Below are 19,436 nucleotides of genomic sequence, written 5' to 3'. Positions count from 1 at the left end.
GTCATGTAACCATAAACAATAAACATCTTAAACAGCCACACATATCCCCAAGGCATGATGGGAGATAACTAGCTGCTCCCAACACGGCACAATAATAACAATTTATGTGCCAGAAATGACTCATTCATTTAACCTATCTGGATTGCCTGAAATATTAAGGCAATGTTTGATTCAAGACAAACAAAAGCATATTAAATATGTCAGACCTGCAATAAAACATCATTTCCAGGCTCAGGGACTAATATCTTAATTGAAACATTAAAAGCAAGAACATCCTGGTGTTAAATCTCTTGGAAATATTATGAACATATGAAAGTATGTATGGTATTTTTTAAACTTAAAAAAGACATTAGGATTATTTTAAGTCAGTTTTTAAATTGTCACATGACTTTGTACTTTGTATTTAAGTAAATGTAAGAGGATTTTACACTAAGATTTCAAAAATGTAATTAAAGAACATTTTTCTGTTTCTTGAGTGAGAGTGTGGCGTCATTGTATGTTTGGCTTTCAGGATACAAACACAAAGACAGGCTGCGTAAGAAAAAGCCTTTGATTATAGATTATCCAAAGTTCACTGAAGAGTCTGCAGGCAAAACTTGAACCAAATCCAACAGACACGATACCAGCACAGGTTAACAGACATTACAACTAAATGAAGACAACTCTATGATACACACACACACACACACACACACACACACACACACGGTAATCTGGTAAGTGAACACAGCTGGGAAAAACTGTGGCACAGGCGAAGGTCATCAAATGACAAACAGGAAGTAAAACTACAGTAAAGGCACAGCAGACACACACTATCAAATTAAAACAGGAAGTACGTAATAATCATTCAGAAACATGAAGTAAGAGAAAATAAACTCACCAATCATTTTCAATCAGAGAAAATGAATTAAAATGTTCAAAAGGACAAAATCTACTTCAGAAGCATGTGACTCAGTCATTCCAGCATTTTCATGTGTTAATATATTTTGGTGATGTGGTGGAACATGAAAATGATGAATTTCAGGAACATAAAGCGTCCGATTTAAAAACAAAAGAAAAAAGAATTTGATTATTTAATTTCAACACTTCTAATAAAGGACAACAAAAGTCTAAAATTAGACTCCAAAAATACATGAGATGACTACGGTTTAAAAGAAAATACTTAAAATATAAAAAATCCAATTATATTTAATCTTATTTTACTTCATGCTTGAATTAGTACCTTCAGTTGCTGAAAACAATGATGAAGCTTTAAATGACTTTGTTTTTCCCTGCAATGTTGTTTTTTTCATGGAAACACTAAAGCTAGAAGTACAACTATCGTGTTTAAAAAAAAAAAAAAAAAAAGAGTCTAATAAATTTAATAGTAATGTAACACTACATCTGTTATTTTACTGCACTTTAATGGTAAAACAGTTTAAAACAGGTCATCTGTAACCATTTTGGTGTTTAGCAACCATCTGCTGACTTTGTGTTTGTGCTGCAGGACTTTCCTCAGGCAGTTTGCGCTGATGGGGGAGACGCAGGAGAGGGAGAGGGTGCTGTCACACTTTTCCAGGCGTTACTTGGACTGCAACCCAAAAGTGATACCATCAGAAGGTGAATGCTGGTATAAATTTATTTATGTATATATGTGTCTATGGGTTGTTGTTTGTTTTTGCTTCCTATAGATTTAAATAGTCGCAGCATAAATAAATGAGAAGAAATCAGTAGATCAATAGCATAATGGGTCCTTTTAAGGTAATTTAGCAGGTGTAATAACCAAGTAAGATCATTTCATTTCTCACAGCAGCTGGTAAATTAATATGCATTTATTCAGTTAATGATTACTACATAAACAGGACTAACTGTAGTACCTGTGGTGTTTGTTTTGTGTAATGACTGCAGTGGCAGGCTAGTAAAAATTAACAGCATATATGAAAGCAGTATTGTTCGCCTTAAAACCACATTAGAAGGATGCACTTGTATTTATGCAAGTTCCCAGTAAAACTAGTTTCATAATCGCAGATGAGTCATTTTGCAGAGAAAGCTAACGCAGTGTTTCCACGTTTTAGATGCAGTTCACACTCTCACCTGTGCCCTGATGCTGCTTAACACTGATCTGCATGGTCAGGTAGGTATAATGCTCGAGTGTGTTTCAGTGAAGCTGGAAGTGTGCAGCAAGTGTGTAGGTGCTCACATGATAAACAAAGAAAGAGAGCTGTTTAAGAGCTGCGTTCTCCTCAGAGGCCCTTTGGATTAGCTGTGCGGAGTTTGTTTTTTTTTAGTATAAGACTCGGTTTGATCACCATCTCATCTGGGTCTGCAGGTCTGCCTGCTGAGCTCCTTTCTCCATCATTAATCTGCTGCTTTTATAATCAGAGCCTTCCTTTGGAAATCTGGGCCATTGGTGGCTCTTCTGTGTGATAGTGCAGCTCAGTGGATGAATGATTAATTAAAGTGGCTGCGAGGTGACAGGATCAGGGAGCGGAGTCTCTACATATTTTAACAAATTTAACTGTTAACTTTTTTGCGACTCTACCTGTTAATATTGGCGGTTCTTTTCTATAAATACCCTCTAATAGTGATTATAATTGGATTTGGTTTTGATTGGCAGGTCGGGTGCACAAGTTTTAATTTATTTTGGATTTTTCCAAATCAACATGGAGTCAGAAGTACACACTCACTTAAATCTTTGAATAAATGATGATGACGGTTCTATAAATGTCTTTTAACCTGGCAAGCCCGAGGCCTGTTAACTTCTCATTAGTGATCATGATTGACTACAACTGGTAGTTTCTTTTTACTGGAATAAAAAGGATTTGTTTGAGAGCACTCACTGGATCAACCAACACTCAAAAGAATGGGAAAGTCCAGAGAACTAATAAGGAGAACCACAGAGTTGGGAAGGTCTCTGGGAGATGTTCCCAAATGTCTGCAGATTCCAAGAGCATCAATTCACATTATTGTTTCTAAGTACAGGTTATTAGGACGCGTCACCACTTTGCTGAGTTCAGTAACCACCAAGGCTTAATCACTGTCCACAGTAAAGCCAGTTTTACATCCCCATGGACTGTGAAGTGATGTAAAACTTCAACACCTTCAAGTGACTGGAATTTACATCTTCCCACATGGACAAGCCAGATGCCTTCTGGAGAAAAGCTTTATCATCAGACAAGACAAAGATTGTGGACCTTGAACGTAGTGAAAACCTGTGGATTATTATGATTAAAAGCTAGTTTTGTGTGACACCCTGACCAACCAACCAAATTAAACAAACTCTACCATGTCTGCCAAGAAGAGTGGACACATATCCAGCCAGTATTATGCCTGAGGCTCATTGGTGGCTACCACGAGCATGTGGCCAAAAAATTAGGGGACATCTAACTAAATATTAGTGGGGATGTATGTATATATTTGAGCCTGTATGGGTTAGAGAAATTACAAAATAAGTTTATACTTGTGCATCTTGTTTTTTTTAAACTCATTAAACATGTATAATGTACAACCATTTCACCCTGAGCGAAAGAAACAAAAGAAATTATTTAAACCCGAGAATGAGCGGATGTAAGACTCTGGCCACGACTATAAATACGGTCTATTCACTGAACTGTCAGAGAGACTTTGCCTGAAAAGTATCTAAAAAGTAACCATTTAAATGAGAAGCTATCTCATCAAACACTAACTCAGCAGCGTTAATAATTTTGACACCTGACCAGTGATTTAATGCTTTTTGCATTGACAGCTTCTCCATAACTTTTCATAGTCAGAGGGACACTTACAATAAAAATTGACATTAATTAAGTTGAAGGCACTTTGTGTGAAATAAAGAGGTAAGGAATGTGTGTTAGCATGAAATAATAAATATTAAATGTCTATTGTTTTTTCCAGAACATTGGCAAGAGGATGTCATGCACACAATTCATTGGCAACCTGGAAGGACTGAACGATGGCCAGGATTTTCCCAAAGAACTGCTCAAAGTAAGCCAGTCTGAAATAGCACAAACGCACATGCTGTCATACGCAAACACACATCCCACATGAAAGTGAGCGGGCTGCCTCTGCCAGCGCTGTATTGTCCCTCAAATACTGCGCGACTGAGCCTGGCTGTCTGGCTCGCGCTTGTTGCCAGCTGGCATTCACCTCATCTCCAGGGGCATCCAATCAGAAGGCAACCCCAGGCCCGCCACTTCCCGGTATGCTCCGGCTTGGAACCTTGGGGCTTGACAACTAATTGTTTCGTGGTCTGGAGACGAAGAGAGTGACACACAGCCGACCTCGAGGCATCTGTGTGTGTGTGTGACTACAGCAGCATTAGATTAGCCTGTTAGCTTAACCAAGTTGAGCTCGGCCTGTCAGACAGAGGCCTGCAGGCCACATGACAGGGGGAAATAATCCAATCAGAGCTGGTTGCTTGTCCAATGGTGCTCATAATGATGATGCTGTTGATATAGTTTTGTCTGCAGAGCGGTCCATCAGCATGCCACGGGGCCCCTTAGTGCGAGTCAACAAGTTGCATTGCAGTATTAATAATACATGAGGGAGCAAGTCCTTCTGCTGAACTGGCGGGAACCCTGAAATGAAAAGCCGAGCCTGTTATTAAGGGCAGATAGTATCCACGCTGAGGGCTTGTGACTGCAACAAAACCAGTCATGCATTATCTCTTTTATTTATGCTTGTGGAAATCCAGGAACTGTCTTTTTAATCATGCATTCCACTTTCCACAGCTTCTTTTATTCTCTTTCTCTCTCAATGAGACTTTTTTTTTACCCTGAAGCCTCTGCCTCCCATCCTCTGACTCTCTAAATGTTCTGCCTGCCCGCTCACTGCCCTGCTCCTTATCTCAGCTCCGTTTAGCTCCCGTGCAGTTTAATCTCTGCCTCTAGACTGAGTCTCACTGCCACCTTTATCTGCTCGCTTTCACCTCCATCCTGTTCTGCTCTGTTTTCTTGCCTCCCCTCTCCTGACCGGTCATCTCTGCATTTGTTCTCTTCTGGTTTATGTCATTGTTACCTATAATTTTACCATTTCAAATTCCAACTCAACAACTATCATTCTCTGTAACCATGAAAAGATGCAGGTTAGGGTTAAGAGATATTTCACCGTGCTTCTTCTTTGCAAAGTGTATTGCAAACTAATTCAGTAGTTTGCCTTGATCAGACCAAGCATTTATATCTGCTGAAGTTAATGAAATCTAGAACTAAAATTCAAAGCTGCTCTTTTAGCTTATATTTCTTTTTGCACCAAACCCCATTCCCTCAAGAGACTTTACTTTTTACATTATACATGCTTCCCTTAAATAGTATCATTAGAAGGCAAAGCATACATTTCCACTGCTATGCAGATGACACCCAACTTTATCTGAGAGTGAAGCCAGATGATATAAATCAACTAGTAATAACTTTATAAAGACTTAAAACCTGGATGACGTCTAATTTCCTGCTTCTAAATTGAGATATAACTGAGGTTATTGTACTCGGCCTTAAAAACTTAGAAATATGGAGTCTAAACAAATATTTATCTGGATGGCATTACTTTGGCCTAAGGTAACACTGTGGGGAATCTTGGAGTTATTCTATGTCCCTAAATCCACATATTAAACAAACATGTAGGACTGCTTTCTTGCACTTGCACAATATCTCTAAAGGTCCTGTCTCAGTGTGATGTTGGAAAAGTATGTGCATTTATTACTTCCAGGCTGGACTACTGTAATTGATTATTATCAGGATGTCCTAAAAACTCCCTGAAAAGCCTTCAGTTAAAATGCTGCAGAAAAGTCCTGACAGGGACTAGAAAGAGAGAGCAGATTTCTCCTATACTGGCTTCCCTTCATTGGCTCCCTGTTAAATCCAGAAGTGAATTTATAATCCTGCTCCTCACATACAAGGTCTTGAAAAATCAGGCCCCATTTTATCTTAATGATCTATAGCACCATATGACTCCATTAGAACACTTCACTCTCAGACCGCAGGCTTACTTGTGGTATTTAACAGTAGAATGGGAGGCAGAGCCTTCAGCTTTCAGGCCCCTCTTCTGTGGCTCCCAGTTTGGATTCAGCACAGACACTATCTCTACTTTTAGGATTAGGCTTCAAACTTTCCTTTTTGATAAAGCTTATAGTTAGGGCTGGATCAGGTGACCCCGAATCCTCCCTTAGTTATGCTGCAAGAGGCCTAGCCTGCTGGCGACTTCCCATGATGATGATAAAATATATGTATAAAATGTACAAAAAGCTCAACAGGAGGAGGTGTAATCGCTTTCTGTCCTCAAAAATAATCAATAATATTCAGCCAATCAGCTTCCTCCACAGTATTTTGAATCTAGCAGCTTTGCATAATTCACACTTCAAACTAATCCTTCTTTTTCTTACACTGGGACATCTTTGCTCCTTTTCCTCGTCCCACTGACCAAACGTTCCTCTGGTTGGCCACTGCTCTTAAATTGTTTATTTGAACATCAGGTGGGTGAGCCGTAGATGACCATTATGGGGGTTACCCCTCTCAATGACATCATACAAATCCAAGATTAGAAAAGCCAGTCTGAAACAGAGTTATTAGAGCCGTCTGAAGTCGGTGCTTTTGGCTCACAGGGACTACTGGTGCATAGGCTGACCTCATGAATTAAAAATGTAGCCATGTTTAATAAGAGCATTCACCACAGTACACTGTGTATCACGTAAAATAAGAAACACCATTGGAGGTCTTAATTTTGGTGCCACCGATTTTTTTTTAGTCAGTGCATCTCTTACTAAATAAACACTGTAACTCGTTCAGGTTTTGCTCACAAACAGTTACTGTATCTGTTCCCGGTAGCCTCTCATTCCTTTCTTGTTTTTTCCTGTCCTCCCTTTTTCTCTGTTATCGCACCATCATTTCCTGGTACAAAATGACCTTCCCTCTCCCTCTCCCTCCCCACCACCATCTCTGTGTTCCTCATTTCCTCCGTTTATTTTCTTATTTTCCCATTTCCCCATTTGTGCCTGGTGCTTGTGTTTGTATTTGCTGTAAATACATTAGAACACAGCTGGAGATACCCCTCATTCAGTTTAATTTTCAGCATGCACACGTGCTGTATTCCATTTGGTGTTCTAGGGTCAGAGCTTGTTTCTATTTTTCCACAGTTTTTTATTTTCCTGGCATCTTTTTCTCCTTTTGAGCCCACCTTTCCTTGCTGTATCTTCAGGTTTAACTGGTTTTTCCATAAAATTGTTTGTTAGTTTTGTTTCTTAGCATTTAATAGCAAAAAATCTGTTACTGTGTGTTGCACCGGGTCAATTTATGGATGCACCTTTCTAACCAGGCTTGCTTACTTTTGCTGATAACTTATCACTCCACCCTCTCATCTGAAGGTTAAAGTGGAATTTGGCAGGTGGGGAAGCCAGTAGATGGGATGTAGCAGTGCAGTGCGGAGGAAAAATTACTTAGAAATAAGTCACAATCATTTGTATAGTGAGCTGCAGTATATATAGTATTCTGTGTGTATAGGTTGTGACCAGAGATTTGCTGCTCTTTGTGGATTTAGCCAATAGAATTCAGGAATATTTAAGCAGATTTTGTGCAAGCTACTGTGGCTAAATTTCAACCTCAAGTCAATATAAAGCTGGTATCAAAAGTAGAACTTGGTAAGTCATTGTAATCCACGCTGCCTTAATTTTAATCTCATGTCTAATTTTACTCTCACTTCTTTTCTGTAGGGCTAGCTGCATGCTGAAGTACCCCAACCACAAGTTTATAGGCATCTGCACCATGAAAACTCACAGGGATAAGAAGGAAAAAGCTGTGAGCAAAAATGTACAGGGGCCAGACCTTTAACCATTTCTTGTCAAAAAATGGTCAGCTGTAGAAAACTAACACGGCTAAAGATGCAGAGTGCCAAAAAATGTAGGTGATAAATTACAAATTGCATAAATATGTTTAAAACTTTTAGATGTTACTGAGTTCTGAAATTCAGCAAGAATGAATCCTATAGTCATTAATATACTTTGTGCATATTATATGCAAATCTCATCCTGATTCCACAGTACTTTGTGCAGTGAATATGGAAGTACCTAGCTGCTAGCTACCACAGCTGTTGGATCTTAAACTACAACTTAAAGCAACCTTTGCACAGATATTTTGTCATTTGTCACATTGTGTCTCTTTATCATCATTTAAACAGCTTTCCAATAAGAAATACTGTCACCTCACAGAGATCAATATTCTTTTTTTAGCACAAAGAGCTGAATTTTGTACCTTTAATTACTTTTAGGCAGTGGCATACACATTTTAGATATGTTGGGAAATATAAGCAAAAAGAGAGCCTTCATAAAGAGCAGTACAGTGTGACTCTTTAAAATGGTGCCATATGTCGCAGCTTTACTCCGAGGGGCAGAAACACTGACGTGGCACTGAGCCACTTTAGCCCTGTGGCTGAAACAGAAATCAGCTGCCTGGTGGACTGGAAAATAATGAGTGAGGCTTTGCATCCCCCTGACACCTCTTTCCACCTCTCTCCCTCAGGTAGACTACACTCCCTCTTTCATCGTCAATTAACTCATTTCTTCCTCTATTTTCTTTCTTTGTCTTGTTTTGTGGCTCTGCCTTCCCCAGTAACTGTCGCAGATTCTCCCTCTCTCTCTCAATTACTCCTCTCGACCCTCCCTCGCTTTCTCTCGTTTGATTAAACCCTATGATATGTTTCCTCATTACCACCACAATAGAGGAGCAGAATAGAGCAATCTCCTGAAGTGAGTGTGCGAAGCCTCAGCTCCACTGCCCGCCCTTACACTTTCCAGCACACCAATAACTCCCCGAAAGCCTTTTTATGTCAAGATATTTTATTTTTATTGCATTTCAACAGTAATAATGACACAGAAAGAGGCGAGATAAAGAAGGAGATTACGTGAAACAAAGGCATTAACCAGGTATAAAATCAGGGGGTGGTGTTCCCAAACTGCAGTGACTATCAGTGGCACGAGTAAAGCTCCCAGACAAATGTAATGCAAGGTTTTAATGGACATATAAATATCTATTCCTGCGTTAAATAAGCTGCTTACTTTGGTTGATTTCAGTGCTTTTACAGCATTTAAAAGTATAATGGAAACATGAGCCAATCCTTTTGAATGTTAAAAGGCTTCAGGCAAATATCACATCGTTAGGTTGGGTTTTTTTTTAGCATTTACTGTATTTTTTTATTATTATTATTGTTTTGATTGGTTGAGGCCTTAAGCAGAGCAGCAGTAATTCATGTATTGGTTTGCAGGCCGTATGTCTGTGCAATCTGATAGAGTAAAAGAGTAAAAGGCTGAGTTAAATGTTTGGTCGATACGATCTCTGGTAATATGTTGATGCGCACACGTTATTAGATCCAACATGTGACACGGTGGATGAATGCATTCAGCTTCAGCACACGCTTCTATTGCAGAGCTGGTGCTCATTTGTCTCAATCATTGTGGTCTTGTTCTGGGATTCGTAATGAGCCCATAAACTATCTAAATGTAGTCCAGAGGATATTTCCTCGCCGAGTTGCCCGCGCTGTGCTATCAGTCAGCGGGCATGTGACAGCTTGACAGGGTGCTCGCAGCTCGAGCACAGAGGCCGGTCAATTTAGTCAGCAGTGTTACGAATAAATTTTTTATCACATGTAGTTGCAGGAAAAACTTGGACATTCTGTATAATATTATTATATTATATATAACATATCATATATATTTCATATACATTAAATATATCATATATATTTATTCTTTTGCATAAATAATAAAACATATTATACTTTTCCCTAAATTAACTGATATCGTTCTCTGTGGGGGGAAAATGACAAACTGCAGGATTAACAGTAAATTTAAAGTGAAAGTAGAATGAGGTGTTTCTGATCAGTGAGATAACGATCCGGTGTTGTTTGAGGATGGGAATAATGGTGTGAGTCAAGTCGATTGGTGAGGAAAAAGAGAGTTTAGAGTTCACCAGGCAACAGTTAGACTGACTGTACAATTGAAGGGAATTCCACGGAAAGGGTCGACCAACAAAGGTTTTCACAAGAGCAAGGTCAGAGTCCGCGAAGGTCACAAAGGAGCTCGGCGCAGCTTCCAAAGAAAGGCTTCAATGTAAATGGAAGTCAATTTATTGTTGAACAAACTGATTGGCCAGCTTCAGGCTTCATTCGGGTCAATGATGGTTTTTTCCGCCAATCAATTCACCGTGAAGCAAACTGGCTGACACCTATAATAAGTGCTTTCCCCTTAAAATACCAATAAACATCATAAAGTTGGCTGTTCATAGCTCCATTTAAATTTACTAATAAATTGTGCTACATATTTAAAGATGAACCTAGCAGTTACATTTTTGTAGGCCAGTAAAAGTCTGATGTACTTGTTTGCGAGTCCAGTGGGGAGTCCACCATCAGCAGCAGCTATGGAGCGCATGGCAGGGCTGCAACAAGAAACCACTGCTCTCCAAAACAACACAGCAGCCAGTGTGTAATTAGGTAAAGTTCATATATAGACCTTTTTTTAACAGATACCAAAACAGAACTTTTTAGGATAAATGAGCAGCATTTTGTTTAATAGCCTGTCTCCTCTGTGAACATGGTAATTAAAGGGATGATTTCTGATTTTTTTAATCATTGATTGATGAATTCATTCTGAATTATGCACACATATTTTAAAGGAAATATCAGAAATGTTTTTGTTAAAACCGAAATAAAACCTGAAAAGAACAGTTGTCAAATCAAAAAGATGCTTTACCAACGAACGGTCAGAAAGAAGAACGAAGGTGATGTTTGGGAACGGTCAAATCAATCGGACTTCAGTTGAGCTAAAATGTTGCAAAATGACTTGCAGTAAACATTTTTGAGGAAACACACCAACAGGCCGGAGTTTCTTGTGTTTTGAGCTGTGAAATAGGCTAAAATAGGAGAGCAAAACATTTTCCCTGTGAAGGGATCCTCCTGGAAAACACCTGTTTCTTTCTGTTAAAGCCAACAGGGTTGATGCTAAGCTAACCAGCTATTGCCTGTAGTCTCATTAATGACCAACAGCAAATAACAAATCATTGCTTTACCTAAAAATTGAACTATATATTTTGGCTCCTTCGTATTGGTATAATTTGTTCACATTTACACCTAATTAATTTACTCGTTTTGATCAGGGGAGACAAGATTAAACACGAGTATATGAGATTATATCACAACTCATGCTGAGGCAAGGCTAAGGTGGTTTGGATGTGTGCAGAGAGCTATAGTGGATGTATTGGACAAAGGAGGAAAACAGTGAAGGAGGACTGATGTGACGGAGGAGGATGCTAGGAATAGGGTGAGATGGAGACAGATGATCCGCTGCAGAGTCGCCTTAAGGGAACAGCTGAAAGAAGAAGAAGACTCATCTCTGTTGAATCTTTTGCCTTTGTTGTTGTTTTTGCAGTTCTGCAGTATTTGGACTACTTGTGCTCGTGACTGATAAGTGGTTTGTATTTGGCCCATTAACACAAAAAGAAATGATTAAGACTTGTGCTCTGAGTGCCACAGTGAGAACTCCATGTTCCCTCTATACTAGCCTGCATGGAAGCATAGCGGCTCTGTAGCTACTGTAGCTCCCTGCAGATTTTGAAGCTCTGGCTACTGGCCCAAGCTTGTGCTTCAGAGGAAGCTTTCTTCCTTTATTGTGAGGCTCAGAGATACATAGGTTTGCACTCCCTCTAAGTCTCTCTCTCTTCTCAACACTGCTCAGGGCGCAAAGCTTGAAGTGGGAGCTAATGATGCACTGAAGTAGGTTACCAGCCCGCAGATACAGTGGCTTACAAATTCTGCTGAAATGAAAATGTTGTAGAGCTCAATCATGCAGCGAGCCACGCTCTTCAAACAGTAATTAGGTACACTGATGTTATCGATTGCATGGAAGCATCGATTGCGGGGAGGAAAGATGGATGGTTTATTTGTTTTTGTAAATGAGGGAGAAGAAATCTTTCTCACATGTCCCCGCTGTCGGTCTGGCTCATGGATAAATGTGTCTGAAATCTGCACAGGAGCGCCGTAGTGCCGGCGCTCGGCGGCTGAGCCAGCCTGGCGAAGACAAACAAGTCCTTTCTGAGGACAGATGCTGCTGTTTGCATGTGCGACTACACGTCTGGACAGGGTGCACGGGGAGAAAACAGCAGTTTTGAAATTGCAACACATGTGATTTTGTAAAAGCTGTCAAGAATTTCAAACCTGTGTAACTTTGGAGCAGGTTGTCCTCTTCTATTTTTAACTACACACCCTTCAAGGATGAGCAACCCCTAACGCTTGCCCTCTTATTTTCCACATACTCCCTGCATGTTTATTAGATTTCAGTCGGACTCAGAGGATTCATTATGGCAGCAGGATACAGTTAGAATCTGGCATCTCCAACCTCATCACTTCCTGCAAATATGGCACACATAGCTGATGGAGAAGGATGAGTAAATATCTACTCTGAGTGATGGACAGTATGAAAAATAGATGCAGCTTTCAGGTCTGAAAGTATCTCAAACCTGCATTATTTCTAATGACCAGCAGGGGGCGACTGCTCAGGCTGCAAAAGGATTCGCAGGTTTATAAAAGTCTATCATTATAGATGGATTTCATGGGCTAAATTGCCCGTTTCTGATTATACTGAATAAAACATTAAGTTTATTTTGTAAATTTTGATCACAATTAGTGTCAGAAACCCAATTAGCTGGAGAGTTATCGAAGCGGTAAGCATGAAACCGTAGCTCATCATCTGCGGTTTCAGGGAAAAGCCTGAAGCTTCCACACAGGACTACACAAACCAGCTGATGGCGTCACGGTGGCTACATCCATCTTTTATATGGTCTATGGATGACATGTCAGAGAGAGAGACCGACAAATGTTGGAGGGTGTGTTCGGCACACTTTGGTCTTTGCTCTGTGTGTAATACGAGGAAAAGCTCGAGTTATCTGCCTGAATCAGCTCACAGGCTTTGTTCCATTCATGTTGCATTACTCTAAAAGAACAACTACATTGTTTATAGATAGATAAATAGGCTAAATCATTATATATGAATACAGAAGTTATTTTCTCTAGGCTGGAAGTGACGAGTCCCTGGAGTGTCTTTGTCTCCCTTGTGTGCAGAGCTATGCATGTGCAGCCTCCCTCTTCTGTCTGTGCAAAAACATTTAATGTTTAGTCCTCCAGAGTTGGGCAATTTTAGATATAGGGTTATATGCATAAGGGTTCATGTTGCAGTTATTCATGTTTAATTTGTGTAGGCTGTAAAGGTGTCTGCATTTTTTATTTTATTTTATTTTTTTAAGCAAATCGCAAAGTAAGTTGAAATCTCTGTCAAAGGTGGTTTCCAGTCCAGTCCATTGCTCTGGCACTGACGCTGGTCCCAGAGCGCTCTTCATTCAGTTTCTATCATCTTATGTCTTTGCTTTCTTTTTATCTCCTGGCAACAGGACACTGTTTGCTGTTTTAACTACCTGGATAAAGTTACTTATAGCAAACAGGAGGGAAAAAAAGCTTTTGGTGAATTTGCTTCTCTTTGTTGCATCATCGAGTCTTTATTTTCAGAGGAATTTATACTCAGAGGCAGAAAGAATTGTCCAGTTGTGGAAACAACAGTTAGCTCATAATAAAGGTTAAAGTAAAACTTTAAATGATACATTTTCTGATAATCTGTGCTGCTGTCGTCAGACTAAAACTCACTAAATCTGCTGCTGTTTATTTTGACTCATGCACCATCCTGCTGTCTCAAACACACAGTGGAAAGAAACGCTATGGTGCACACATTTGTCTTTTTTTTTTTTTGTATTATTTTGCAATTTATATAGTACATATTACTTTTTAAAGACTTTTATCATATCTCTGTATCAACATCACGCTGTCTCTCTTATTAAAAATGCAGCCTACTGCTGTTTTAAGGAAGGTTTCCAAGTGATGCACACTGTAAGTGACAGGCCACATGGTTTCACTGTGATTAAAATGAATGCAGCCGTGCTGTGCTTCAGCTCTGATGCAGCACATCTGGTGGAGTTGCATGTTGAGAATTTAACCACGCCAGTGTCACTGACACACTGATGTTGTTTGCTTTCTTATTTAGCATTTCGATGTGTCAGATGCAAAGAATTTCAGGTTTCTCTCAGTTGGTGACAGATTGGGTCCAAAGTTGTGGCAGAAATCAGCAGCTGACTTTGAGACATACTGACTGGTTTTGGACTTTGTTTGCAAGAACAAACACATAAAATATTGTCGGTCGTCTCTTTTTAATGTGAACTAATCTTATTTTAATGGCTCCATCTCTGCAGCCCTGCTCCAAGAAAAGCCTGTGGGAAGCCTTAGAAATTTGCTTGCAGTCAGTAGTTTGAGACCCTTGTGTTCGGTGCTTAGCGCTGCACTATTTTTACTTTTCATTGCTAATAGATCAGCTGCAAGGAAAATAATGCAGCTGTCTTTTTCTAGTCTGTAAACAGACATATGTAGGTGCTGCGCCCGAGCAGGACGAGTAGAAACAAAAGCAGTCTGCACATTTATTCTTATTGAATACAGATAAACTGAAGGAGATTAACCAACAGCATCAATGTGAAGAGAAAAAGGAAGGAATACAGTTTAGCAAGTGTGAGTGCAAGCAGTCAGCCAAGATGGCAAGAATCGCAGTTACTAACATACCTGCTGTACATATAGCAAGATTGCAAACAGTTGACCTTAGCTTATGTTATTGACAAGATACAGTGGCTTGCAAAAGTATTCAGCCCCCTTGAACTTTTCCACATTTTGTCACATTACAGCTACAAACATGAATCTATTTTATTGGAATTCCACGTGAAAGACCAACACAAAGTGGTGCACACGTGAGAAGTGGAATGAAAATCATACATGATTCCAAACATTTTTTACAAATAAATAACTGCAAAGTGGGGTGTGTGTAATTATTCAGCCCCCTGAGTCAATACTTTGTAGAACCAGCTTTTGCTGCAATTCCAGCTGCCGGTCTCTGCAAAGATCTACAGCTCAGGTGGGGGAATCTGTCCATAGGACAACTATGTTGGCCTTTATGGAAGAGTGGCAAGAAGAAAGTCATTGTTAACAGAAAACCATAAGAAAGAAAACCATAAGAAGTCCCGTTTGCAGTTTGCCACAAGCCATGTGGGGGACACAGCAAATATGTGGAAGAAGCTGCTCTGGTCAGATGAGACCAAAATGGAACTTTTTGTCCTCAATGCAAAATGCTATGTGTGGCGGAAAACTAACACTGCACATCACTCTGAACACACCATCCCCACTGTCAAATATGGTGGTGGCAGCATCATGCTCTGGGGGGGCTTCTCTTCAGCAGGGACAGGGAAGCTGGTCAGAGTTGATGGGAGGATGGATGGAGCCAAATACAGGGCAATCTTGGAAGAAAACCTCTTGGAGTCTGCAAAAGACTTGAGACTGGGGCGGAGGTTCACCTTCCAGCAGGACAACGACCCTAAACATAAAGCCAGGGCAACAATGGAACGGTTTAAAACAAAACATATCCATGTGTTAGAATGGCCCAGTCAAAGTCCAGATCTAAATCCAATCGAGAATCTGTGGCAAGATCTGAAAACTGCTGTTCACAAACGCTGTGCATCTAATCTGACTGAGCTGGAGCTGTTTTGCAAAGAAGAATGGGCAAAGATTTCAGTCTGTAGATGTGCGAAGCTGGTAGAGACAGACCCTAAAAGACTGGCAGCTGGAATTGCAGCAAAAGGTGGTTCAATAAAGTATTGACTCAGGGGGCTGAATAATTACGCACACCCCACTTTGCAGTTATTTATTTGTAAAAAATGTTTGGAATCATGTATGATTTCTGTTCCACTTCTCACGTGTGCACCACTTTGTGTTGGTCTTTCACGTGGAATTCCAATAAAATAGATTCATGTTTGTGGCTGTAATGTGACAAAATGTGGAAAAGTTCAAGGTGGCCGAATACTTTTGAAAGCCACTGTATACCTGTGCAACAGATATTTACCTGAAACCTGCTAAATACAATATAATCTTATATTCTGGTAATTTAAAAAAAACATATGACAGAAAATATAAGCTTATGAAAACTTAACTTACGACCACATGATCACATGATTTATGATTTGACTGTGATTTTAAGGGGGATTTGGAAGGTCAATCAAGAATAACAGAGAAGCACATCTGCTTTTTGCTATTAGCCAGGTGTGGGTCAGTTTCATTTCTTATTTTGTTAAATATAAAGCAACATTAATTAAGATTAATTACAATTTTCACCTTTATTTAAGCAGGAAACAGCGACTCTTGATGTTAAAAATAACCCTCTTTTGCAAGAGTGTATCAGCTGAGATAAACAGCAAAGTACAACTTAAACTTATACTCCATGACACCCATCACACTCATGTCAGGCCAAGCAGGCATTATTGTTCGGGCAGAACATTTGCAGCCCCCAGATCGCTTAAAATCAACTAAATTAATTCATTTAGTTGATTTTGCAGCTGATTTCACGAGGAGGGAACCCTTGTTCCACTTTCATTACAGGCTTTAGACAGAAGAGCGAAGACAACAGCTTCCAGTGAGCAGCATTGTGCAGAAAAAGAATGTGGGGTAATTTGATTAGAAATGCTGCTGTCACATAGTTTGTGGTGCAGAATAGCATCACAGCTCAGCAGACAGTGGAGTTAAGCAGCATTTTCATGGTAAATTGTGCATGCAATCATTTTCTCTTTCTGATATTTGGTTTCGGAAACTGAACAAAAATCCACTACTGGACAGGTTCTGTATATTTAACTGGCTCTGCTGAGCTTATTTATCTGTCATATACATACTTCTGTTATGGCTCATATTCAAATTAAACACGACCAAAGCTTCCACTGAGGTCTGCGTGTGTGCAAGTAGTCCATGTGAGGCAAAAGCTCGGGCTTCAGACTGCTACAAACACTTAGCTTTGCACAGTTTATTGGATCTCAGAAGCCCCACCCCACCTGCTGTTCTTCTGTTTGTGAGGGGCAGCCAATCAGGAGACAGTTGGCTTAAAAGGATATGAGTGAAAACAGCTTGTCGGGTCCAAAAATAAAAATATATCGCTGGAAATGAGCTGAATAGATCTCTTGTAATCTTACGGATATTTGTCAACCCCCCCTGGTAAATCAAGAAAAACAAGACAATGTTTTCAAGCTCGTAACGTCCGGGATAAACGAATGTTCCTTTTGCCAACACCTGCCACACTCAGCCTCACATTCGACAGCAAAGACACACTGATCGGTACAAATCTCTCACAGTTTTTACTCCAAAAATAAATTTGAAATGTAGCGCTGCTGAGGGAAAAGGGGTAGAGAAAGATGAAGTGGGAAAAAAGAAAGGCAGAGTGTAAAGAAGAGACAGCTGCTTAGGTCAGAGGAGGCATGTGGCTGAGGAAGCGCTCCCCCTCTCCCTGAGCTGTCTGGACTCTCCGTGAGGGACAGAAGGAGAGATTTAGACAGGATGTGAAATATTGAGTGAGAGAAGGAGAGAAGGAGAGGGGGAGACTGACAGCAGGCAGGAGAAACGGTGAGGAGGGGATAAGGTAACTAAAAATACCACATTTGTTTAGATGTTTACACAGTTTGGTTTGCTTTCGGTAAGCAGGCGTTCCCTTCTTCTTTAGCGTAAAGTCACCTGACAAGACCCGCCTTCACTGGAGTAATTCAAGGTTGATGGTTTTCTCAAGTTGCTCCCAACCATATACAGCAAAAAGAATGGATAATAGTCAGAAGGAGGTCTGCAAAGAGAAAATATAGAAGCTTTTACCTCCTCCTGCAGCAGGCTGTTGTTTTGATGCAGGGTGCTTGCTTTCTGCAGGCAAAGGTTAGCTCTGCTCCCCCGGAGCTCCTACCATTCCTCTTCCTCCTGATCGAGCTGCAGGCGCCCGAGGGACACCACTCACATCTCAGCTCACCAAAATGTCCACCCTGATGTCAAAAGACAGATGCTGGTCATGAGAGAGGAACAGTCTTTTTTTATTTGTGTCCATCTTTGTTCATGCTTGGTATAAGAAGAGAAACAACCACAGCAAAAGTAAGAGTTTTATTGTAAAATTTTAAATTTAACAGAGAGCATGAGGTAGAGAAGGGCAGGAGGACACAGCGCATTAAGTATTTAAAACAACAAACACAACCGTTTCATCCAATATTTTCTTACCTGTCTTTCTGGCGACGAATGCAAGCTGTCTAACAAACCTGTCCATCAGAACCTAAGTTTGTATACCTGACTGTTGCGATGTGAAGCACGGTGGTGCTAATCTGTTGTGCCAGATGCTCCAGTCTTCTCAAACTCAGTAATAATCTAAAACACAAATAGATTAGGGCTGTGACCACTGCCTAAAAAATCTAGTCCTAGGGTACGTTCAACCCAGCAAATCAGCCATCCATTCATGCATTCATCCATTGATTATCTTTGGTTTATGTGAAGTCACAGTGGCAGCACACTAAGCAGATATTCCAGTCGTCCTTCTGCCCAGCAGCACTTCCAGTTCTCAGGGCCTCCTTCCAGTTGAGCGTCCAGGAGATTTTTGAACCAGCTCATCTGTATCCCTCTGAATCTCTGAGCTCCTTATCCTAACTGTGAGCTCAGCCATTCTTTACAGGAAGCTCATTTTTCCTGTTTATTTACAATCTGGGCAGCATGGCGTCTGACCTACACAACAAGAAAATCCTGGGTTCGAATCCACCATGGATTCGTCCAGGAGTTTGTCTGGAGTCTGTGCAAGTTTTCATGTTCTCTCCATGTTTGGGTGGGTTCTCTCTGAGTACTCTGGCTTTCTCCCGTAATCCAAAGACATGCAGATAGTGGGGTTAGGTTAACTGGTGATTTTAAATTCTCATAGGTGTCTATCTGGGTGCAAGTGATTGTCTGTCTGTCTTTGTTGACTCTGCGACAGGAAAGCAACCAGTCCAGGTCATACCACCTCTCACCCTATGGGAGCTATAATAAGCCCCGCCCCCCACGACCCTCAATTGGATAAGCAGAAGAAAACAGATGGATATTTGCACATCGTCTAATGTTACCGAACCAATGGCAGCTCTTTTTTTTTTTATCAGGTGCAATTCTTGGGTTTACTTTCTATGCTGGCAAGCATTTGTCTCCATACCAGAGATTTTGCACCCATTTGTCGGGGTTTCTGTAATCCCCATGAATGGGGATCATCCCAATCTGACTCCACATCCCTCTTCCCAGGCATGGGACCCACTCTCTCACCCATTCTGCTTCCATATCTTGACTATTGTACAGTCTTTTGTAAAACCTCACTCCAACAGTGGACGCCCTCAATCCCAACTGTTTTGGCTGCTTAGTTACCTGAATCAGGCTGCAATCACCACAATAAATCTAGCAGATCGGGCCGTATGTAAGCCAGATGACAACCTGTAAAAAGGTAATTACTGACCCAGTATTCTGCCTGCTAGCCCGCTCTGTGCCCTTGACTGAGTAAGGCCAGGGATGGATTTAGGTTGAATGATAAAGAGGCAAAAAAAAATACT

At 40.5% G+C, this 19,436-nt stretch overlaps 1 protein-coding gene across 2 annotated transcripts in view; it reads left to right on the top strand.

Moving 5' to 3' along the window:
* LOC146568936 (uncharacterized) overlaps positions 1–19,436 on the top strand; it is a 100,021-nt gene that overhangs the window by 46,645 nt on the left and 33,940 nt on the right. For both annotated transcript variants that reach the window (XM_085285332.1, XM_085285333.1), the window contains exons 8-10: positions 1,487–1,599; positions 2,055–2,113; positions 3,871–3,960. In XM_085285332.1, the coding sequence (XP_085141458.1) occupies positions 1,487–1,599; positions 2,055–2,113; positions 3,871–3,960 (262 nt within the window). The remainder of the gene's footprint in view (positions 1–1,486; positions 1,600–2,054; positions 2,114–3,870; positions 3,961–19,436) is intronic.

The sequence above is a fragment of the Mchenga conophoros genome, linkage group LG8 (assembly GCF_057382185.1).
Source record: "Mchenga conophoros isolate Kocher_MC1m ecotype Shallow Benthic linkage group LG8, M_conophoros_male_GT1.1, whole genome shotgun sequence".
Classification (NCBI taxonomy): domain Eukaryota; kingdom Metazoa; phylum Chordata; class Actinopteri; order Cichliformes; family Cichlidae; genus Mchenga; species Mchenga conophoros.
The sequence above is the reverse complement of the archived record's forward strand: the minus strand, read 5'-3'. Positions and strand labels throughout refer to the sequence as shown.